At 40.7% G+C, this 25,222-nt stretch overlaps 1 protein-coding gene across 1 annotated transcript in view; it reads right to left on the bottom strand.

Annotated features, from left to right (window-relative positions):
• tox3 (TOX high mobility group box family member 3) overlaps positions 1 to 25,222 on the bottom strand; it is a 136,756-nt gene that overhangs the window by 16,180 nt on the left and 95,354 nt on the right. Inside the window, exon 3 of the mRNA XM_060911862.1 lies at positions 16,958 to 17,209. Within this exon, the coding sequence (XP_060767845.1) occupies positions 16,958 to 17,209 (252 nt within the window). The remainder of the gene's footprint in view (positions 1 to 16,957; positions 17,210 to 25,222) is intronic.

The following is a 25,222-nucleotide window of genomic DNA, read 5'->3' as shown; positions in this document are numbered from 1 at the left end:
CACACAGAAAGGTCCTCGCCGGCCACGGGGCTCGAACCCAGGACCTTCTTGCTGTGAGGCGACAGCGCTAACCACTACACCACCGTGCCGCCCCAGCACATATACTGATAAATCAAAAAGATGGGGTGTTAGCATGAACTCTAAATGAATGTCTCATTAAATGAAGTATAAAATTCATTATTCTATCCACATTCACTGGATATGAGCAATCGCTCACTCTGATTGGCTACTCTACTACTAGGATATCAGCTCATATACGGTGAGTGCAGAAAACCAAAATGGCGGAGCGTGTTGCTGAACCAACTGAGGACAAAATAAAAACTCTACTCAAAAATAAATCCCCAAAAAATAAAAAAAAAAGCAACAAAATATGGAATGAAAGTATTTGATGGTAAGAATGTATCTTTTTTTAAATTTTCAAGAATTATTATTATTATTATTATTATTATTATTGCATTTTTCACAGATTGCTCCTGTCATTTCGCCGGTTTGTTTACATTCTAAGCGGAAATGATTTTGTCTGACGTTTTGTATCAAGTTTTAATTGATTGAATTTGCAAAAAATAAAAATAAAAATGCTCTGTTTCTCAAAATCCAGTGAATGTGGATAGAATAAAACAGCTATTCCACTCAGTCTCATCGTACATGGATTATAGACAACTCAACTCGGTGCTACGCGCCTCGTCAGCTATCAGCTCACGTATGACTTGATTTCATGGAATAACTGTTAAATATATTATCAGATACATGTCTTTACTGACCTTGTGTTGATCCATACAGCATATTCTCTCACATGCCAAGCTCTGATTAGCTGTCTAGTTATTTCTGTAACTGTCCATTTTCCTCTGACCTCTCTTATCAACAAGGCGTTTGTTTCCACCCACAGAACTGTCACTCACTCAACTCAACTCGATGTTTTTTGTTTTTCGCACCATTCTGTGTAAACTCTAGAGACTGTTGTTTGTATGTGAAAACCCCAGGAGATCAGCACTTTCGGAAATATCAAACCAGGCCATCCGGCTCAGACCAACACCCATGCCACACTAAAAGAAAGTCACACTTTGAGATGACATTTTCCCGTTCTGATGTTTGAACATTGTGAACATGAACCGAAGCTCTTGATTTGTATCTGTACGATTTGATGCATCGTGCTGCTGTCAAGGGATCGGCTGATTGGAGAACTGCATCAAACAGAACAGCAGGTAGATGGATGGGTGTACCTAATAAAGTGGCCGGTGTGTATAGACTAGTGTGTTAATCTTTTTTTTGTTTGTTTCCCCTGACAAAAATTAAATTTTGAATTTTTATCCCCTGTGAGACCCTTTTGTCCCTGTGACTGTAAAACTGGCCACATAATGGTGTAGATAATATTTTTTTCATAACATGGTATCCAGCTCAGGCTCGGTTGACACAAAAAGCTCTGAAAGCGCAGCGCCTAAAGGAATCTGACATCACACAATACTCAACAGCATTCATGTCAAACACCGAGTCACCTCTGATCGATGACTGTTTGTTTCTACTTCAAACACTATCCAATACACTTTCATCAAAGCCTTAACCACCACCAGGGAGAGCGGTTATCCCCCCGCCCCCCCCCCAAAAATACCCACGGACCAGTCTTCCACACTCATGATTGCACAAACACTCACAAAAGAAAGAAAGAAAGAAAGAAAGAAAGAAAGAAAGAAAGAAAGAAAGAAAAACACCCTTTCTGTCTCTCTTTCCAAAATGGAAGAGGGTTGAAATTTAAAGAAGCATGTGACAGACTGGTCTGAAAAGATACCGTGAGCTGAATCGGGTGAGAGAGAGAGAGAGAGAGAGAGAGAGAGATGGGGGTCGCGAGTTAGTGGTGGATTTATTAAAAGCATCTTGGTATGAGCTGTTCCACACTAAAAAGAATGTTAACAAGTTCAATTTCCATTCAATCAGCCTCACAGTGCTCTTGGAAATGTTCCATTGGCGGAGGAGGAGGAGGAGGAGGAGGAGGAAGGGGGGTGGCGTTTGGGTGAAATCATCTATATGGTAATTATAAGGATGATTCTGTCAGTAACTTTGGCCAGCGTGAAAAGGTCAGCTCTATTAAAGATAGTTTATCAGCTCTTTGCACATATTCACTGCCCTGCTGCCATTTTAAACCAACACAATTTGGCTTTATTTTGCCAACCGTTTTCTTCTTCTTCTTCCTAAGTGTGGTGGTCTGTCCTTAAATCAAATACAATAAAACTGGAAATCTTTTTGAAAGATTTCCTCTCTCTGCCTCTGTCTTATTTTGCATGCATGGTGCATCCTTCCATTCCTTTCACAACAAACATAACTCGGGATCAATCAATACCTTTTTTCAGTACACATGCATGTTTTTTTTGGTACGGCTGATACTGAAAATAGCAACCTACTTCTTAACAAGCAGTCAGGGACAATCATGGAAGATTTTTACTTGCTCTGTTTTTTGTTTCATACAGGCATTTATCAGATGCTCTTTTTCCAGAGCGACGTACAACAAACCCAAGGCAGCCTGGGGAGAAGCTGGGGGTTAGGTCCCTTGCTCAAGGGCACTTCAGCCATTCCTGCTGGTCCAGGAAATCGAACTGGCAACCTTTTGGTCCCAAAGCTGCTTTTCTAACCCCATGTCCCCATAAACGTCCTCATATTATTGTATTCATTGGCTACATTCTGTCACCATCCCCGCAGTTGAGAGTTGGTGATCCAGGACACAATCATCAAGCTTCCATGAATTTTCTTGGGTGATTATAGCACACCCAAACCCTCATCTGGTAGCAGGTAGCCACGGGCACAATGAGCTAATGGTTAGAGAAGCAGTTTTGGGACCAAAAGGTTGCTGGTTTGATTCCCTGGACCAGCAGGAATGGCTGAAGTGCCCTTGAGCAAGACACCTAACCCCCAACTGCTCTGGGTATGTTGTACGTCGCTCTGGATAACAGCGTCTGCTAAATGCTATTAATGCAATGGATAGACATACACATCTATAGGCAATTTAGAGTTGCCAACTGAACTATATGCACATCTTTGGATGATGGGAGGAAACCAGAGAACCCAGAGGAAACCCACACAGGCACAAGGAGAACAGGCAAACTTCACACAGAAAGGTCCCAGTCATCCGCTTGGCTCAAACCCAGAACCTTCTTCCCATGAGGCAACAGTGTTAACCACTGCACCACCATGCCACCCCTTGGCTACATTAGTTACAGCAGGTTTGCAATAGAGAAGATCGGCTTTTGTTCCACTTCTGAAGACCGTACCACTGGAAGTAAAGTACACTGACAGTGAATCCGTCACTGTCAGCAGCTGATCACCAAGAACAACCTACTGACTCAGAGCTGTCATTTTCACTCACCTAGTGTTCCAGTGTTCTCTGTAGATGTTTCTTCTCACCTTGCCAATGTTGTCTGAGGTTACACTGTTCATAATGAACTCCTCCTTCTGAGTTTTATGGATAAGAATTTCCATTTTAACAGGTTACTTGTATTGTAGGAAGACGCTTTAGATATTTGCATGGCATAGCTTGTGTCCAGATCGATGTCATTTCGTGTAGTGTGCTCATTCAAGTCAAGTCAAAGTCCCTCTCATGCCAGGATCTGGTCTTCCCAGGCAGTCTCCTGTCCCAGTACTAACCAACTCTTTAAGGTGTATGGGTGTGGCGCCGATCTCCATTTTGATAGCCCACTAATCCTCTGGTAACCAAAAGAGTTTGACTCCCCACTCACATCTGTATTACAGTGTGCCTTGCCAGATGGCAGTAGGTACCATTTTTCATGACCCAATCACGAGTAGAACTTGCGATCTCCCAGTCAAGAGGTGGACACGCAAACCACTTGGCCAACTCGCAGTGGTGTGTTCATCAGCGCAACAATAAACACAAAGTTAAAGTGTCACATGGTATGAGATCTTGGTATCAGAGCATTCTTTTTTAGTACAAGTCAATCATAGCATTCGATTAATACCTGATAATAATATTGGTTTTAATGAATCATTAAAAACATTTTCAACCACTTCCCTGCTTACATCTCTGCACGGCAGGTATTTAAAACTTGTTCAGCATGATTTCATTTCGAGTACCATCTGAGAAAACCAAACTACAGAATCAATCACGCAGAAGGTCAGTCTGAGACTTCCTTATGTATTACATGCCTGCGTCGATATCTTTCATTTATGAGTGAGCTGATACGTCACAATGGCGCTCGCATAGAAAGTGTGTGTGTGTGTGTGTGTGTGTGAGGGAGTCAAGGGTGGGGAGAGGGAGGAAGGTGAAGGTGGGCAAAAAAAAAAAAATCCACTTTAAGAAATTGATGTACAACCAATGTCAGAACTACTCAGGTTGGAAGGCAGATAAGAGCGAGAGAGAGAGAGAGAGAGAGAGAGATATGAACCAGGGATAGAGAGAGATGAATACTGTGCACCTGTACACACTTCCTTTCTGTGCCACTATTCATATTTTCCATTTTATTCACCATGCTGCTTGACAGTGTATTGTCGCATTGTGAAGAATCGCGAGTGCATCTGCTGGTGAGACACAAATAACCTATTAAACCCTGAAAAACTTCTGAGAGAATCGAATAATAGTCACTTTCTATCGCATCTCTGTTTCTCGATTCTGATTGGTTGAACCTGTTCTAATATGTTATCATTTCTATAGTAACTTAGGGCCCGGTCCCACAACACCAATAACTCTAACTCTACCTATAACTCCAACTCTGACGGTCCGTCTGCCTGAGTTTAGTTCCAGTCTGGAGCAGAAACACCACAACTATAATCCCCACTGTAATATCGCTCGGTCCTGATGCTCAAGGAAATAAACGCATGCAACTTAGGAATATTCATGGAAGTTTTTTCCAAGTAGTAGCACATTATTCCGGGTCATACTGTACAGCTTGGACTTCAAAACAACCCATGCACACACTCCGGTGGTTGATAAAATATGGACAGGTCACAGATTACAGGAATATAATAAAAAGGATACAAAATTATGCATTTTAATACAGATGCATTACGGATGCTAATAATTTACGGATTGGTCACAGACATTTCACTATATTACAGATTGGTTACGGATTTCATACGGATGATGCATCACAGATAAAAAATTAAGAAGTCTAAAACAATCAAATGTTAAGTTCATAATTAAAATATCGTACCTGCATTTACATCTCATCTCATTACCTGTAGCCGCTTTATACTGTTCTACAGGGTCGCAGGCAAGCTGGAGCCTATCCCAGCTGACTACGGGTGAAAGGCGGGGTACACCCTGGACAAGTCGCCAGGTCATCACAGGGCTGACACATAGACACAGACAACCATTCACACTCACATTCACACCTACGCTCAATTTATGGCCCTTTTCCACTACCCTTTTTCAGCTCACTTCAGCTCGCTTCAGCTCACTTCAGCCCGACACGGCTCGCGTTTCGACTATCTCAGAGCAGCACGACTCAGCTCGCTTCAGTCCTGCTTAGCACCCAAAACTCGCATGGTTTTGGAGTGGGGCTGAAGCGAGCCAAACCAAGCTGAGTGGGGCTAGGGGCATGAGGAGACACTCCCCTGTGCACTGATTGGTGAGGAGGAGTGTCCTCACACGCCCACACACGCCCCGCGAGCACGCTGGGATCTGTAAACCCGGAAGAAGAAGAATTACGAATTACGAGAATTTCTGAAGCCTTATGCGCCTCGCCTCATCTATACGCTCTTGCCAGTATCTGTTGGCGTTGTCAGTGACAACAAGCCACAGCACCAAGACCAGCAACACTAACGACTCCATGTCTTCCATGTTTATTGTTTAATATCCGGGTCATGAGGCTACCGCTTAAAAGATCACTGATGTCACTGTTTGCGCCGCCTAACGACATCACGTGACGTCCACCCACTTTCGCTAACTCCACCCAATGTGTCCACCCACTTCCAGCCAGCACGGTTCAGCGCGGTTGTAGTCAAAATGCAGCCCCACTCAGCTCGGCACGGCTCAGCCCAACTCAGCCGCGTTTGTAGTGGAAAAGCGGCATTAGAGTCACCAGTTAACCTAACCTGCATGTCTTTGGACTGTGGGGAAACCGGAGCATCCGGAGGAAACCCACGTGGACACGGGGAGAACATGCAAACTCCGCACAGAAAGGCCCTCGCCGGCCACGGGGCTCGAACCCGGACCTTCTTGCTGTGAGGCGACAGCGCTAACCAGTACACCACCGTGCCACCTGGAAAGTCACATATCCGTGAATAAAAGATCCGCGCTTTGTATTATTTATATATATTTTTTATTTTCTGTGAATCCGTATTCCGTGACTTCATGACGCAACAAGGACGCAACAAAGATGCCCGGGCTCAAGCAAATAGCACGTGCTCAGACAATGTCACATGTAAACAATCTGTTGATTGGTCAGATGTTTTATCGGATCAGGTCCAGGCCTGGAAAAATGGCTCCAGAAGCAATCTCAGTAATATGGATAAACCCAGGCCTGGGATATAGGGATCGTTATCGGTCTGGTGTGAGCACCAGCCACATAAACTGCAGGGGACTGATTTATTTATAGCTATCGTTATAGTTATCAGTTTTGTGGGACCGAGCTTTAACCCAGGGGCTTGTATGGTGGACACACCGCGTAAACTGATTTTTTTTTTTTTAAAACATGCACTTGTTGATATAGTGACGATTTCAGTGACAAGGTGTTTTGTTTGCATTTTTGCAAGGAGTCTTCAGTACTGGCGCTTTGTACCAATCAGAACTAAAGCTGTAACCTGAAGCTTTCCGGCAGAGCAAAATCTATTTCTCTGTAAAACGTCCATTAACCACATGAGAGAGAGAAAAAAAGAGCTGCTGGTGTTTATAGCTACTATAAATATCTGATAAGAGGAACTAATCTTTTTTTTTTTGGACATTCCACAACATTAAATGTAACTTAAACATACAAAACGTATGACACAAATTGTTACTGGATAAGATGAATAAAACCCTTCAGCCTTAGGTTACAGGAAAATAACTGACTTTGGTGTGGTAACAATAACTCTGCTTTGTGTTGGGCCGCATTACACCACCCCGTCTTTGATTATTTTCTTATAACAGCACATCCTGAAGGGTTTTCCATCCATCCATCCATCCATCCATCCATCCATCCATTATCTTTCCTGTTTATCTGTCCAGGGTGAGCTGGAGGCAATCCGCGCTAACTTTGGGTGAGAGGTGGGGTACAGCCTGGGCAGGTCGACAATCTGTCTCTGGGTGAACAGAGAGAGAGAGAGATGGCCATCCACACTCACATTCACTCCGAGGGGCAATTTAGAGTCGCCAGTTGACCGAATCCACGTTTTTGGATTTTGTGAGGAAACCGGAACACCAGGAGAAAACCCAATCAGGCATGAGGATAACATGCAAACTCCATACAGAAAGGTTCAAATCAGCTGCAAGATTCAAACCCAGGACCTTCTGGGCTCATACTAGAATTCTTGGGGGGTTGACTCCTTTAAATTCAACGCAAAAAATTATTAAGAGAAAATATATTTAATATGGGTGAATTTATCTCATATTTCTTATTCAAAGATTATTAGAACTCAAATGTAAATTTATTTAGCTTACTTTTCGATGCTTTTACTCATTTCAAGCTTTAAATTTTCTCATTCTATTGGCAGATGATTTTGCTTCTTTCTAGAAATGCTTAAAATTAGCAAAATTATCTGCCAATAGAATGAGAAAATCTCAAGCTTGAAATGAGTAAAAGCATCGAAAAGTAAGCTAAACTAGAACTGTGAGTAAATTCACGATAGAATACCCCCTGCTTACAAGCCTGTCATCATATATTGCCATATGTAAGGGAATAAGTTGAATTATTTTTTTCGCGGTGCGGTTTTCATCAAATCCTGCACTCTGATTGGCTGGTGAGTGGGTCCGTATCCTACGGTACAGACCCCAGTTACAGACCCCGGTTACAGACCTCTGGCAACTCGCTCGTTCACAACAACAACAAACATAGTAGCATTTTTTGTCAACATTTTTTTTATAAGATTTATTTATAAGATTATCAAAAATCATACATTTTTGCCAGCATTTCTCAGGAGAATAGCATTAATTTTACAGCATGGATAGCGATAACGACAGTGTTCACGGCAAAAGCGAGTTTTACTACCCTGAGGAAGAAGAAATAAAAGAAAACATTTCAGGAGAAAGCTAAAAACCTCTAACTGTTGCTAACACCGAGCAAAAACATGGCTGAATCCTGAATGACTCAATTTTGTATAAATAGGGGACTACATAGGCGGCAAAATGTAGTTTTTTCCTGCCATTGAAGTGCACTTGTATACTGAGGAGGAAGCCATTTGCATTACAGCTGTGAATGAGGATTCAAAATGGCGGCTTGGCTCGGTTTTCCCTTTCGGGCGCTCTCGTTTTCTGTTAGAATTTGGTAAAGAAAAAAATAAATATATTATTTACCAGCTTAAGGTCGGTCCGTATGGTGAAATACCGTGACCTCAGCCTTGAATACTGACCTCGACCCAGACAGCCTCGCTCAGTACTTTCAAGACCTCGGTCATGGTATTTCACCATACGGACCTCCCAGCTGGTAAATAACATATATATATATATATATATATATATATATATATATCTCCGCTTTGAAACATCAGACCAGGATTATTTTCCTTCATACACATCTTCAGGTGGTCTACTGCAACTGTAAAGTTTCATCAAAATCCATTAAACCGTTTAGGAGGAGTTGTGCTTACAAGACACATGGACAGACAGATGGACGGACAGGGTGATTCCTATATGAAAAAAAAACATTGTTGGGGGGGTAATAATAATCTTATATTTGAGTCCAAAATAATCTTCTAATAAGAAATATTAAATAAATTCACCTATATCAAAGATATTTTCTCTTAACAAGATATTTTTTGCAGTGTTAATTTGTGTATCGTCTTGCACTTTGTTTTTTCATTTTTTTAAATGCAACACCACTGATTTTTATGGCAGCTGTTACCTGAATCAGGGTAGCCGAGCAGAGCGAATTACACAGAGCAGAGCTGCATAGTTAAGAGAATACGGTAATGCATCAACCTGATTTTTGATGGATTTTGCGACTATATGACGTCCGTACGTATGAACAACGTCCCGATCATAAGTGCAAGGCAACGTTTCTTATAAACACTTGACCACCAGACAATGAAATGTGTATCTTTATTTCCAACAAATAGATGGGTTTTTATCCAGCACTTATTTTTAATTTGCTTTTTTTTTAAATATGGGATTATTTACTAACACATTTTACAGAAAATATTGATGAAAAAACACATCTTTGCATCTTAACTGAACGATTTCTTACTCTGCACATTCGTCTAAACATAATCACTGTATAGGTCAATAGCAATTATGAGCATCTTTCCTTAGTGTTAGAAAATCTAAAACTCCCGTGGATCGATATCGATGAGTTCTTATGTCCAATAATATTGGATGGTAGTAATGTAAAGTGAAAGCGCTGGTTCCCTGCTGTCCACCAGGCACCCAGAAGAGTCACACCATAATAAATGTCGTGGTGTTGTTTCTGGCGCATGGCATGCGGCGTCAAAGAAAGGAATAAATATGTATCGTAACTGCAATGCGTATCATTATTGGTCTCACTGTCAAAGACAATGCAGTGATTTATTGACCTGAAATATGATACTACACACTTTGATCGTTCATACGCTATTTAACAGTTATTCCATGAAATCAAGTCATACATGAGCTGATAGCCGACGAGGCGCGTAGCACCGAGTTGTCTATAATCCATGTATGATGAGATTGAGTGGAATAACTGTTTTATTCTATCCACATTCACTGGATTTTGAGAAAACAGAGCATTTTTATTTAATTTTTTTCCAAATTCAATCAATAAAAACTTTATACAAAATGTCCGACAAAACCATTTCCGCTTAGAATGTAAACAAACCGGCGAAATGACAGTAGCGCTTTGTGAAAAATGCTATAATAATAATTCTTGGAAAAAAAAACATACTGCTTACCATGAAACACTCATCTCATCTCATCATCTGTGGCCGCTTTATCCTGTTCTACAGGGTCGCAGTCAAACTGGAGCCTATCCAAGCTGACTACTGGTGAAAGGCGGGGTACACCCTGGACAAGTCGCCAGGTCATCACAGGGCTGACACATAGACACAGACAACCATTCACACTCACATTCACACCTACGCTCAATTTAGAGTCACCAGTTAACCTAACCTGCATGTCTTTGGACTGTGGGGGAAACCGGAGCACCCGGAGGAAACCCACGCGGACACGGGGAGAACATGCAAACTCCGCACAGAAAGGCCCTCGCCGGCCCCGGGGCTCGAACCTGGACCTTCTTGCTGTGAGGCGACAGTGCTAACCACTACACCACCGTGCCGCCCCACCATGAAATACTTTCATTCCATATTTTATTGCTTTTTTGTACTTTTGGGGGTTTTGTTTTCGAGTAGAGTTTTTATTTCATCCTCGGTTGGTTCAACAACACGCTCCGCCATTTTGTTTTTCTCTACTCACGGTAGGTATATGAGCTGATAGCCTAGTAGTAGAGTAGCCAATCAGAGCATGCGATTGCTCATATCCAGTGAATGTGGATAGAATAAAATATTATTCGTCTATTCAGGTGGATTTTGTGCCCTTGTACGGTAAATATTCTGCTCATACACTCATCAGGAGCTCCACTTTTAGGCAGTGCGTAAATATCTATGCATTTCTCATCTCATCTCATTATCTCTAGCCGCTTTATCCTTCTACAGGGTCGCAGGCAAGCTGGAGCCTATCCCAGCTGACTACGGGCGAAAGGCGGGGTACACCCTGGACAAGTCGCCAGGTCATCACAGGGCTGACACATAGACACAGACAACCATTCACACTCACATTCACACCTACGGTCAATTTAGAGTCACCAGTTAACCTAACCTGCATGTCTTTGGACTGTGGGGGAAACCGGAGCACCCGGAGGAAACCCACGCGGACACGGGGAGAACATGCAAACTCCGCACAGAAAGGCCCTCGCAGGCCCCGGGGCTCGAACCCGGACCTTCTTGCTGTGAGGCGACAGCGCTAACCACTACACCACCGTGCCGCCCGATCTATGCATTTGTATATGTTATATTGTAAATTGGGGCGGCACGGTGGTGTAGTGGTTAGCGCTGTCGCCTCACAGCAAGAAGGTCCGGGTTCGAGCCCCGTGGCCGGTGAGGGCCTTTCTGTGTGGAGTTTGCATGTTCTCCCCGTGTCCGCGTGGGTTTCCTCCGGGTGCTCCGGTTTCCCCCACAGTCCAAAGACATGCAGGTTAGGTTAACTGGTGGCTCTAAATTGAGCGTAGGTGTGAATGTGAGTGTGAATGTTTGTCTGTGTCTATGTGTCAGCCCTGTGATGACCTGGCGACTTGTCCAGGGTGTACCCCGCCTTTCGCCCGTAGGCTCCAGCTCGCCTGCGACCCTGTAGAACAGGATAAAGCGGCTAGAGATAATGAGATGAGATATTGTAAATTGTATAAAAATTAATGTGAAGTAATATTTTTGTCCGTAAGTAAATACTATCAGTGGTGATAACTGAGTCTTCATTTCAATAAGATTTTTTAGCAAAGAAAAGATGTCAGTGAAATGGCTCTTGTACAGCGTCAGGGTTTTTTATGGAGGAGCGACTCTGAAAATCAGATTGCCCTCATGCTGAGAGATGAGAGCGAGATTGAAACGAGACCGAAGGGAGATGTGGGGAGCTTGTTAGGGGAAGTCGATTAAATAAATAATGACTTCATGTTCAGGGCCCCTGCCAGCTGCCTGAAGAAGAAGAAGAAGAAGAAGAAGAGAAGCACATCTTGCTGAATTGGTCTGAGAGTGAAGAATTAGCTGAGTTAACATAATTAAGTGTCTAGTTAGAGAATGTATTAATAGGAGATAAATAAGTAAACACAAGGCAAATGGAGCTGGACCTGGAGCATGGACTCAATTATATTCTATGGCTGTGGTTTTTTTATTTTAAATGGATTTATATTACAATGTTGAACGCTTGATTCTGATTGGTCAAAAGGCGATGTTTGGGTGAAGTTTACTGGACTGAGTTGTATATTTATCGTATGGAAGGAGTCTCTAGTGTCAGCGTTTTCTAACACTCTTCCGGACAAAATGCTTTGCATTGAGTGGTTTCTCGGTCAGGTGAAAGCTCCATTTTAACTCCAATATCTTCAAGAGGAATAAAAAAAAAAGGACCTGGCGTTTATAGCTGCTATAATGAAATTGATAACAAGAACTAACTTATTTCACAGACGCTCTACGGTATAACTGTTAATTATTCTAGCCATATGAATAGGAGCAATCGTGTGCTCTGATTGGCTACTCTACTACTAGGATATCGGCTCATATACCATGAGTAGAGAAAAACAAAATGGCGGCGCGTACTGAGGACGAAATTAAAACTCTACTCAAAAACAAAACACGAAAAATACAAAAAAAAAAAAACAAAGAAGCAACAAAATATGGAATGAAAGTATTTGATGAAAAGAACTATCATTTTTTTTTATTTTTCAAGAATTATTATAATAGCATTTTTTCACAAATTGCAACTGTGATTTTGCCGGTTTGTTCACATTCTAAGCGGAAATTATTTTGTCGGACGTTTTGTATAAAGTTTTTATTTATCGAATTTGCAAAAAATAAAAATGCTCTGTTTCTCAAAATCCAGTGAATGTGGATCGAATAAAACAGCTATTCCACTCAATCTCGTCGTACATGGATCATAGCCGATGAGCCGACTCGAATTTGTGGAATAACTGTTAAATGGATAAAAAGTCCAAATAAAAATGTCCTCGTTGCAGATTGCTGTCCTGTAAGAGGAATAAAACACTTTCAGATGTGCTGTTATTGGAAAATGGGCCATCCCAATCCCAAAGTTGATTATTTTCCTCTGACAGCATACCCAGTCATGTTTTATTCCTTACTTAAAATACATTAAGCTCTATCAGGAGCTGTAATGTGTCATAGTGTCAAGACGATTGATGGTGCAGTGATGTAATTTTGGTTACTTTGGCAAGCTGTCATTGAAAAGCCGATTAGATTAAAAGAATAACGTGCAGCATAGGTAGTGAAAACCATAAGGAACACATCTTGAGTGTGTATCACCTTTCTAATCCAATAAAACCCCGTGTACAAGTCAGGCATGTTTCAAATCAATGTGAGTTCGCAGGCTTTTGTCTGAGCAACCTAGTGGGAAGAACGAGGATCAAATTGCATTAGTTGTGAATGTTTCAGGAGAAAAATGGCTGACATGACAGGAGAGAGAGAGAGAGAGAGAGAGAGAGAGAGACAGACAGAGACGGTCAAAGCACGATCAGAAATGCAGCCTGATGAGGAGGAATAAATGTTTGAGAATTAGATTTAATCCCTTCCTAGTTCTGTGTGAATAAACCTGTAATTGTGTCAAGGATCTGTTTTTGTACCAGATGTAGACTCGCCTAACTGACCGTGAAATTATTTTTTTCGTCCAAAAAAAGCTTTTTACATGCCTGAAGCAGGGAAACAGTAAAAACCTTATTTATTTATTTATTTATTTTCAAAGTCACCAAGCTTTAGTGATTGTCTATTTAGAAATGCAATGAAATAGATTTGGAAAAAAAAAATCCAAGGTTCGAAAAATGAACTGAAATTAACTTGCAAAAATGTTTAAAAAGACTGAAAAATTAAAAAAAAAAAAAAAAAAGTGCCAGGAATCTCAAGGCTTCTGACCTTTCATGCTCCCTTATATATTCATATTTCGGTGACAGAGATTTCATTTCTGTAACAGCAGTATTTAATATAAATAGTCTCACTGTGACATTTCCCTTTCGCTCTCCTCAATGCATTTATATTGCGCTGGCATTTAGGAACCACTCCTCCCTCTCTCTCTCTCTCTCTCGCATTAACCATCATCACAGCTCAATCATAAAACATTATGGTTATGAAAAGACAGAACGCCTGCACCACATGCCTGTCCAATGTCACTTTTCATAACACTGAAAGGTGAAAGCAATATATTCCTATATAGTTTTGACCTTTATGAATCGCACTGTTATAGCTCCATACGTTATCGAGACATTGTTGGTTAACGATTCTCCAGCCACTGAAACATCACAGATTTGCTTCTATGGGTTTATGACTCATAATTTGTTGTATAACTGTGCTTTTTTTTGGTGGTAAATGTACTTTTATTGTGGCTGATCAACATATTTGCATACCAAGTGCAACCATGAATATAGTAGTACATATTTAACAGTTATTCCATGAAATTGAGTCATACATGAGCTGACAGCTGACAAGGCGCGTACCGGTAGCACTGAGTTGGCTATAAGCCATGTATGATGAGATTGAGTGGAATAATTGTTTTATTCTATCCACATTCACTGGATTTTGAGAAACAGAGCATTTTTATTTTTTTGCAAATTTGATAAATAAAAGGGCGGCACGGTGGTGTAGTGGTTAGCGCTGTTGCCTCACAGCAAGAAGGTCCTGGGTTCGAGCCCCGGGGCCGGCGAGGGCCTTTCTGTGCGGAGTTTGCATGTTCTCCCCGTGTCCGCGTGGGTTTCCTCCGGGTGCTCCGGTTTCCCCCACAGTCCAAAGACATGCAGGTTAGGTTAACTGGTGACTCTAAATTGAGCGTAGGTGTGAATGTGAGTGTGAATGGTTGTCTGTGTCTATGTGTCAGCCCTGTGATGACCTGGCGACTTGTCCAGGGTGTACCCCGCCTTTCGCCCGTAGTCAGCTGGGATAGGCTCCAGCTTGCCTGCGACCCTGTAGAAGGATAAAGCGGCTAGAGATAATGAGATGAGATGAGATGAATTCTTGAAAAATAAAAAAGATACGTTCTTACCATCAAATACTTTTATTCCATATTTTGTTGCTTCCCCCCCCCTTCTTCTTCTTCTTCTTTATTTTTGGCGGTTGGTAAACCAACTTAAAGGTGCATTACTGCCACCGACTGGGCTGGAGTGTAGAACAGGAGCTTTTTTTGGTAAGGAGGGAACTATATTCTTTTAGCTATTTCTGTTTTTTGGGGGTTTGTTTTTGAGTAGAGTTTTTATTCATCCTTAATTAGTTCAGCAACACGCCCCGTCATTTTGTTTTTCTCTACTCATGGTATATGAGCTGATATCCTAGTAGTAGAGTAGCCAATCAGAGTGCACGATTGCTCATATCCAGTGAATGTGGACAAAATAAATACTGAATATGCTCAGTGTATGCACATGATGACACTCACAAATACATTTAAAGAAAAAAAAAATCCCATGAACCCTGTATTCATAACATTTTTTAAACATTTAAAGCCTTATATACCTTATAATTCTTGGCATAAGATTATAGGAATGCTCATAAACACATTATTACACACCATTACATGTTTTAGGTTTGGTGACCTTTTCAGCTACAATCGAAGGTTTGTTACCGCCACCATCTTTGTTGGAGGAGGTTATGTTTTCGCCTCCGTTTGTTTCTTTGTTTGTTCCCAACGTAACTCAAAAAGTAGTGAACAGAGTTTGGTGAAATTTTCAGGAAAGGTTTTTCAAATCATGGGCCAAGGAAGAACTGATTAGATTTTGATGCAAATCCGGATATGGATGTTGAGCCAGGAATTTTTTATCTTTTCCCAACGTAACTCAAAAAGCAGTGAACGAATTTGGATGAAATTTGGTGTACAGCTTTAGTATTATCCTAGGTTCAAGTCATTTGATTTTGATGTTGATAATATTTAGCTTGGCGGAGGGAGGCACTCGACCAAGTGCCCTTCTAGTATGTAAATATCTCATCTCATCTCATCTCATCTCATTATCTCTAGCCGCTTTATCCTGTTCTACAGGGTCGCAGGCAAGCTGGAGCCTATCCCAGCTGACTACGGGCGAAAGGCAGGGTACACCCTGGACAAGTCGCCAGGTCATCACAGGGCCGACACATAGTATGTAAATATATTACTTGAAATATTTTACTATTTATAGTTAAATATAGCTTTAAATAAATGTCATAATATATTGATTAAATTTAATTAATTTAACTATTTTAACTGTATTTTACTAATGTGTGATATTTAAACGTCCCATTTATTTAAAACGCCCGTAATGGTGCGTCATAATGCACTATTATGCATATATTGTTATACAGATGTGTGTTACCACAACATTAATGTCGATAGTGTTTATAATGTTCTAAATGAAATGATAGTTTAGTGCAATATGGCATTATATTTAACAGTTATTCCATGAAATCGAGTCGTACATGAGCTGATAGCCGACGAGTTGCATAGCGCCAAGTCGAGTTGTCTATAAGCCATGTACGACGAGATTGAGTGGAATAACTGTTTTATTCTATCCACATTCACTGGGTTTTGAGAAACAAAGCATTTTTTTTGCAAATTTGATGAATAGAAACTTTATACAAAACATCCGACAGAATTACTTCTGCTCAGAATGTAAACAAACTGGTGAAATGACAGTAGCAATTTGTGAAAAATGAGAAAAATAATAATAATAATAATAATAATAATAATAATTCTTGAAAAAAAAAGATATGTTCTTTCATTTTTTGGATGTTTTGGTGTTTTGTTTCAGAGGAGAGTTTTTATTTCGTCCTCTGTTGGTTCAGCAACACGCTCCGCCATTTTGTTTTTCTCTACTCATGGTATATGAGCTGATATCCTAGTCGTAGAGTAGCCAATCAGAGCATGCGATTGCTCATATCCAGTGTATGTGGATAGAATAAAAAAGGATATTCGTTATATTACACATTATTAATACACATTTATAGGATGTTTGATCCAATACGTTAACGATATTTTGTTCCTGTAAGTAACAGTGGAGCTGGTCAGTGTTATAAAATTTACAGATGATACCTGAGCTATCTCAGTGCTCTGCACTTCAAAGAACAACATTGTGAATTCAAACAGAATCCAGCTTGAAGCTATGGGTCAAAACATCACTAATCAAACACTCACCACTGGGAGGCCATTATTGATGCCCACTCCATCCTGCTCCATTAGGTTCCTGGAGATGGTTATGGAGGGCAGATCTAGGCTCTGAGGTGGGAACTGTGGGGTGAAATGAGCTCGCTGAGGGTTGGGATGTTCAGGAAGTCCAGGGAAGGATGAGCCCCCATCATGTAGGCCCAGGCCAGACTCAGTCTCTGGAGGAGGAGTGATGGGAGGGATCTCAAACTCTTCATCTCCCAGACTTGGAGTGTGAAATGTCTAGATAAGAGGAGGAGAAAAAGACAGTGCAAGAGGTAAAAAACAGTTCAAGGTACAGTATATGATATTATATTATTTAATTAATTTGCGCTAGCAGTGTTAGCGCAAATTGTTCCTTTCACTCAGGATCTTTCTACTTTATTATTATTATTATTATTATTATTATTATTATTATTATTATTATCCTAATGTTTTTTAGGATGCTATTTTTCCCTTAGTTTTCAACCAATCATCACCAAATTTTACATGAAGATTACGTCTGGGCTGAATTACATTGCTGTGACTTTTGGTGCTGATCTGGATCACTGATCTGAAATGATCCATGAAAAATGGGCTTTTTTTCAATCACTTATAACTTTGTCAATTTTCATGAATTTTCCAGTCTTTTTTATTTAAATCATTTTATTTTATTCAGGTCAGCAGGGCGCAACTTTTCCTTGATCTTCAATTGACAAAGGTCAGCTAGCGCAAAATACTGTGACTTCAGTCACAGTCTCTATATAGTTTATATTTCTTGTACCTCAAACTCTTGTAGCAGTATGCTCCATGTATTTTAACTTTCATGCTGCGTAAATTATAAAGATTATCTAAGGCCTCTGAGTCCATAAAGCTTATTACAGCCAGCATGCCAACCAACTACTGTGACATCTGACCCAAAACACGTCTTCTGGATTGTTTGGACTGGAGGCACGCTAAGCCGAGCAATTTACATCATGCAAAAGCTATTAACGTTCCATTTAAGAACTCCATTGGAGGAGAGTACAGTAAAGAAAGGAGACATAATTCCATGGATATCATTCTGCCATCAATAAAACATGCAGCCATAATCAAGGTTAGTTCATTTAATGCTGGAATGATGCTCAGAAATAAAAACAGGCTTTTCCATATTTTCACAGATGCTTTTCCTTGCTTCAGAAATATTCAGCTTTGTTCCGAACACTCACAGTCGTAAATCTGCTCATCAAGCTGCCAAATCCTGCAGCCTCAGAATTAAACTCCACCGTCACGCTTAATTTACTTAGTTTGACTTCTTGGAGATGGAATTCTTCAAGTTCTTAGAATTGTCTCCATCCCAGCAGCCTTCCAGTAGATTTTTTTTTTATTCTTTCTCCCCATCTGTCTGTCACCCCTGCTGTTTTTCCTCTCTCTCTCTCCCTCTCTCTCTGGGGATTTCTCTTTTCTACTTTCCAGCACCCTGTCTTTTTATCTATAGCTACAGTATCAGTATTATAGATGATCTATCCCCAGTCTCTGGATTTCTAATATGAGACTGAATTTTGGTTTGTGTTTATCTTAAAGTGGTATTTTCCTATCAAATGACAATTAATTAGTTAAATGCTTCGTGAACGATGGTGATGTGGTCTGAGAAATCCTGTCTGATGTCGCTGTGGCTGAATTTTGGATTGCGCTTTGGCCAAAATGACACCATATTTTGATGTATCAGCTTTAAGAAAGCAGAAATGTATTTCATCAAAATAATGTGAAAATGTGACCTGCCCAGAGTATACCCCACCTCTCACCCAAAGTCATCTAGGATTGGATGGATGGATGGATGGATGGATGGATGGATGGATGGATGGATGGATGGAGGTACCTTCACTATCTTCTTAGAAAGACCATAATGTGGAAGCAGGCAGTTTAACTAAAACCTCACTAGATAAGTGTGATTTCCTCACACAGCGAATGTCCTGCTTTGATCAAGTTGTTGTATAGTTACTTTCCATCATAAAACAGACTAATCAGGCCTGAGTTTCCCAAAAGCATCGCAGCACAAAGATCATCGTTAAATGGTAGAGCGAGCAGCACAATGAATGCTCTCTCTCCTAGATAAGGTGCTCTTAGCGTTAAGAAGCTTTTGGGAAACCCACCGCAGTTCAGTTTGTGATCAGATACCAACTATCAAAATGTCTGCGATGCTCCTGCGCCGCAGTCTGAATGAAATCTTGAAATGTGATTTTTCACTTTTGGAGGAAAATCTGATTTTAAAACAATATAGCTTTACTTGTCATTGAAATGCATTCAATAGAGAAAGAGAAACGGCTTTAACTTTCAGAACTGCATGTACAAAATTGCAAAGATTTTACCATTTCTCAGGTCACTACACACAGGGCTAAAGGTTTCTTCCTTTAGAAACTGAGCATAACACTCACTTGTGCTTGTTGAACATCCCATTCCACATTTAGTCTTTGCCCATTTTAGCCACAAGAGTTGGCTGAGGAGCTCTGGGGTGCAGTGCAGGATAATAAAGTGCTTACACTCCAGCCTTGGCAAGCCATGTCTTCATGGAGCTCGCTTTGTACACAGGCGCACTGTCATGCTGGAAATGTTTGGGCCTTTTTGTTCCAGTGATGGGCAGGCTTGGAGTACTCAAGTCCAGGACTTGGACTCGAGTCCGACTCGTGCCCTAATTTTAAGGACTTGTGACTTGACTTGGACTTGAGCACTGATGACTCGGACTTGGACTCGGACTCATGCATTAACTGAATTCGGACTCATAAATTGGAGACGAGGACTCTGATTCTTTTCTTTATTTTTTTGTAACATGCCATAATAATTTGGCATAAGATATTGACATCTATGTTAATTTTAATACTAATTTCATGCAAGAGAATGCACATTCACCTGTTCATACGTCATGTTCAGGAACAAACTAAAGTTAATGGCGCTAAAATGCCTGGAGAGACGGCCTTAGGATTGTCCGCTTTGATTATACAGATTTCTTCTGCAGTGGGAAAAAAATGCACTGCTGTGTGTTCCATATGTAGTAGAACTATCGAGGAGATGACGGGGACAACATCGAACTTCAGTCGTCATTTGGCAAGACCACACCCAGAGAAGGAAGTGGCACGCTATATTCATTGCTCTGTTGATAGCAGGGCTTGCTTGCTGACTGACAAACTAGCTAGTGTTAACCCTCTCTCATGTTATTTGCCTTATTGATAGTGGGCGGGGCTTGCTGAGTGATGAACAAGCTTTTTATCTGTAGCCTATTAATTAAAACAGGGCAGTTGAGCAGTAACGTAAGTCCAACACAGTAGCAGAGACGGTTTGACATAAAGGCAGCAACAGCCACCGTCAAATGGTGCGGGTGGAGTCTTGTTCTCGGACTCGACTCAGATCCTACGTGAAATTTTCTTTAATGACTTGGACTTGACTCAGACTTGAACACTGGGGACTCGAGACTGGACTTGGGCTCGAGGTTTAGTGACTCAACTACAACACTGGCGATTGGAACTGCATTTGTACATTTCTACAACATATACAATACAATAATGTGCTTCCAACTTTGTGGTAACAGTTTGGTGAAGAACCACATTTGGGTTTGATGTTCAGATGTCTGCAAACTTTTGGCCATATAATGTATATGTACCTGTATAACTCATTGTCCATTTGGTCATTAACTATGAAAAACATGATATTGCAACATCCACAAGGCACAAGACACGTCGAAAATTTACAGTACGTTTGAAGCTCTCTGTAAGGAGTCCCTGAGACGGCAAAAATTTAACGGAGTCCTGATTTGAATAAGGAAATTTCTAAATGCAAATGAGAATGGGCATGTTGGAAATCACAGGACTTGAAGTCAAAATGATTGTACTACAAAAGGTTTATGTGAACCCACATTCCTAACTCTGGTGAACCATACATTCATATCATGGTTGAAAATGTGTAGCATTGTGAAATATTTCCAAAAGTATTGGCTGTTAGTGTAATGGCTCTGCCCTTAGCACCACCCACTAAAAAACACCAAAACCCCACCTCCTTGATGACTAACATATGAATCTTGGACACCTGCGATCATGGACTACTTACACAGAGTTTGTGTACTGGAGCTATTTCTGCATTCTAGCATTGCCTCATTCTTGTTAGACCTTTTTTCTTAGCCTACAGTGGTGTTTGAAAGTTTGTGAACCCTTTAGAATTTTCTATATTTCTGCATAAATATGACCTAAAACATCATCAGATTTTCACACAAGTCCTAAAAGTAGATCAAGAGAACCCAGTTAAACAAATGAGACAAAAATATTATACAACCCCGATTCCAAAAAAGTTGGGACAAAGAACAAATTGTAAATAAAAACAGAATGCAATGATGTGGAAGTTTCAAAATTCCATATTTTATTCAGAATAGAACATAGATGACATATCAAATGTTTAAACTGAGAAAATGTATCACTTAAAGAGAAAAATTAAGTGATTTTAAATTTCATGACAACAACACATCTCAAAAAAGTTGGGACAAGGCCATGTTTACCACTGTGAGACATCCCCTTTTCTCTTTACAACAGTCTGTAAACGTCTGGGGACTGAGGAGACAAGTTGCTCAAGTTTAGGGATAGGAATGTTAACCCATTCTTGTCTAATGTAGGATTCTAGTTCCTCAACTGTCTTAGGTCTTTTTTGTCGTATCTTCCGTTTTATAAAGCGCCAAATGTTTTCTATGGGTGAAAGATCTGGACTGCAGGCTGGCCAGTTCAGTACCCGGACCCTTCTTCTATGCAGCCATGATGCTGTAATTGATGCAATATGTGGTTTGGCATTGTCATGTTGGAAAATGCAAGGTCTTCCCTGAAAGAGACGTCGTCTGGATGGGAGCATATGTTGCTCTAGAACCTGGATATACCTTTCAGCATTGATGGTGTCTTTCCAGATGTGTAAGCTGCCCATGCCACACGCACTAATGCAACCCCATACCATCAGAGATGCAGGCTTCTGAACTGAGCGCCGATAACAACTAGGGTCGTCCTTCTCCTCTTTAGTCCAAATGACACGGCGTCGCTGATTTCCATAAAGAACTTCAAATTTTGATTCGTCTGACCACAGAACAGTTTTCCACTTTGCCACAGTCCATTTTAAATGAGCCTTGGCCGAGAGAAGACGTCTGTGCTTCTGGATCATGTTTAGATACGGCTTCTTCTTTGAACTATAGAGTTTTAGCTGGCAACGGCGGATGGCACGGTGAATTGTGTTCACAGATAATGTTCTCTGGAAATATTCCTGAGCCCATTTTGTGATTTCCAATACAGAAGCATGCCTGTATGTGATGCAGTGCCGTCTAAGGGCCCGAAGATCACGGGCACCCAGTATGGTTTTCCGGCCTTGACCCTTACGCACAGAGATTCTTCCAGATTCTCTGAATCTTTTGATGATATTATGCATTGTAGATGATGATATCTTCAAACTCTTTGCAATTTTACACTGTCAAACTCCTTTCTGATATTGCTCCACTATTTGTCGGCGCAGAATTAGGGGGATTGGTGATCCTCTTCCCATCTTTACTTCTGAGAGCCGCTGCCACTCAAAGATGCTCTTTTTATACCCAGTCATGTTAATGACCTATTGCCAATTGACCTAATGAGTTGCAATTTGGTCCTCCAGCTGTTCCTTTTTTGTACCTTTAACTTTTCCAGCCTCTTATTGCCCCGTCGCAACTTTTTTGAGATGTGTTGCTGTCATGAAATTTCAAATGAGCCAATATTTGGCATGAAATTTCAAAATGTCTCACTTTCGACATTTGATATGTTGTCTATGTTCTATTGTGGATACAATATCAGTTTTTGAGATTTGTAAATTATTGCATTCCGTTTTTATTTACAATTTGTACTTTGTCCCAACTTTTTTGGAATCGGGGTTGTACTTGGTCATTTATTTATTGAGGAAAATGATCCAGTATTACATATCTGTGAGTGGCAAAAGTATGTGAACCTCTAGGATTAGCAGTTAATTTGAAGGTGAAATTAGAGTCAGGTGTTTTCAATCAATGGGATGACAATCAGGTGTGAGTGGGCATCCTGTTTTATTTAAAGAACAGGGATCTATCAAAGTATGATCTTCACAACACATGTTTGTGGAAGTGTATCATGGCATGAACAAAGGAGATTTCTGAGGACCTCAGAAAAAGCGTTGTTGATGCTCATCAGACTGGAAAAGGTTACAAAACCATCTCTAAAGAGTTTGGACTCCACCAATCCACAGTCAGACAGATTGTGTACAAATGGAGGAAATTGAAGACCATTGTTACCCTCTCCAGGAGTGGTCAACCAACAAAGATCACTCCAAGAGCAAGGCGTGTAATAGTCGTGTGGTCACAAAGGACCCCAGGGTCACTTCTAAGCAACTGAAGGCCTCTCTCACATTGGCTAATATTAATGAGTCCACCATCAGGAGAACACTGAACAACAACAATGGCGTGCATGGCAGGGTTGCAAGGAGAAAGCCACTGCTCTCCATCAAGAACATTGCTGCTCGTCTGCAGTTCGCTAAAGATCACGTGGACAAGCTGGAAGGCTATTGGAAAAATGTTTTGTGGATGGATGAGATCAAAATAGAACTTTTTGGTTTAAATGAGAAGTGTTATGCTTGGAGAAAGGAAAACGCTGCTTTCCAGCATAAGAACCTGATCCCATCTGTGAAACATGGTGGTGGTAGTATCATGGTTTGGGCCTGTTTTGCTGCATCTGGGCCAGGACGGCTTGCCATCATCGATGGAGCAATGAATTCTGAATTATACCAGCAAATTCTAAAGGAAAATGTCAGGACATCTGTCCATGAACTGAATCTCAAGAGAAGGTGGGTCATGCAGCAAGACAACGACCCTAAGCACACAAGTTGTTCTGCCAAAGAATGGTTAAAGAAGAATAAAGTTAATGTTTTGGAATGGCCAACTCAAAGTCCTGACCTTAATCCAGTCGAAATGTTGTGGAAGGACCTGAAGCGAGCAGTTCATGTGAGGAAACCCACCAACATCCCAGAGTTGAAGCTGTTCTGTATGGAGGAATGGGCTAAAATTCCTCCAAGCCGGTGTGTAGGACTGATCAACAGTTACCGCAAACGTTTAGTTGCAGTTATTGCTGCACAAGGGGGTCACACCAGATACTGAAAGCAAAGGTTCACATACTTTTGCCACTCACAGATATGTAATATTGGATCATTTTCCTCAATAAATAAATGACCAAGTATAATATTTTTGTCTCATTTGTTTAACTGGGTTCTCTTTATCTACTTTTAGGACTTGTGTGAAAATCTGATGATGTTTTTGGTCATATTTATGCAGAAATATAGAAAATTCTAAAGGGTTCACAAACTTTCAAGCACCGCTGTACACTTAAGGGTTCTTCAGTTGAACTCTTAAAAAAGAGTTCCCTCAGAGAACTCTTAAAAGTTCAACATAGAACATTTGCAGATGTCTTTATCTAAAAGGCCTTATAAAAGTGTTTTGCAATCTGCATCAAGACCCCATGTAGAACCCAACAGAGTGATCAGAGTGAATTTCTGTCGGAAAACATTCTAATAGCAGGCATATCAGGCGCTCACTGGCCGTGCTGTGAAAATTCTCGATGCAGACGCTCATCTAAGTTTCCAAATCTGTCATTGCTTAACTCTTGAATATTTTATATTGTGAATACTATCATTAAAATGCTTATAATCTCTGCTTTCCAATGAATTTTTTTTTAAAATCTCATTAAGATCTGTTCAGTACTTTAGGAGTAACAGCAGGTTGAAGTTGGTACAACAGAGTAAAAACTCTGCTCGCGTGACGTCGGGAAACTGACGGTGCTTTTCTTTTTGAGTCATGGGAAAGCGCTCAGGCTCTCTCTCTCTCTCTCTCTCTCTCTCTCTCTCTTCTGATCGGTTTCCAACTGGATTACTCATGAATATCAATCAGATAACTTTTAGAGGGATGTTCTCTCGCTCTCACTGTTTCTGATGAAGGATTCGGCCAAATTTTCCGTCTGCTAGTTTTGATAATATGCTTCATGGGAGACTTTGAAGTCAGTTTTCAGAGCTTTACCCACTTATTTTTTCAAATCAAACTGATTCATGTAAATCAGTAACTATTTCAGAACAACTGGAGTTGTTTTGATGAAAAATATTGAGATCTTAGTGGTCAGAGTAATATTTTTAAAAACCGCAAGTCAGAAACGCGAGTGTCAATTTCAGTTCAGTTAATGTGAATTGTTTATTGGATGTGCATCAGACAGTTTTTTTCGAGCTTTCCTTGAAAGCTGTGAA

This window comes from Neoarius graeffei, chromosome 27 (assembly GCF_027579695.1).
Source record: "Neoarius graeffei isolate fNeoGra1 chromosome 27, fNeoGra1.pri, whole genome shotgun sequence".
Classification (NCBI taxonomy): Eukaryota; Metazoa; Chordata; class Actinopteri; order Siluriformes; family Ariidae; genus Neoarius; species Neoarius graeffei.
This window is presented reverse-complemented; position numbering and strand designations above follow the sequence as displayed.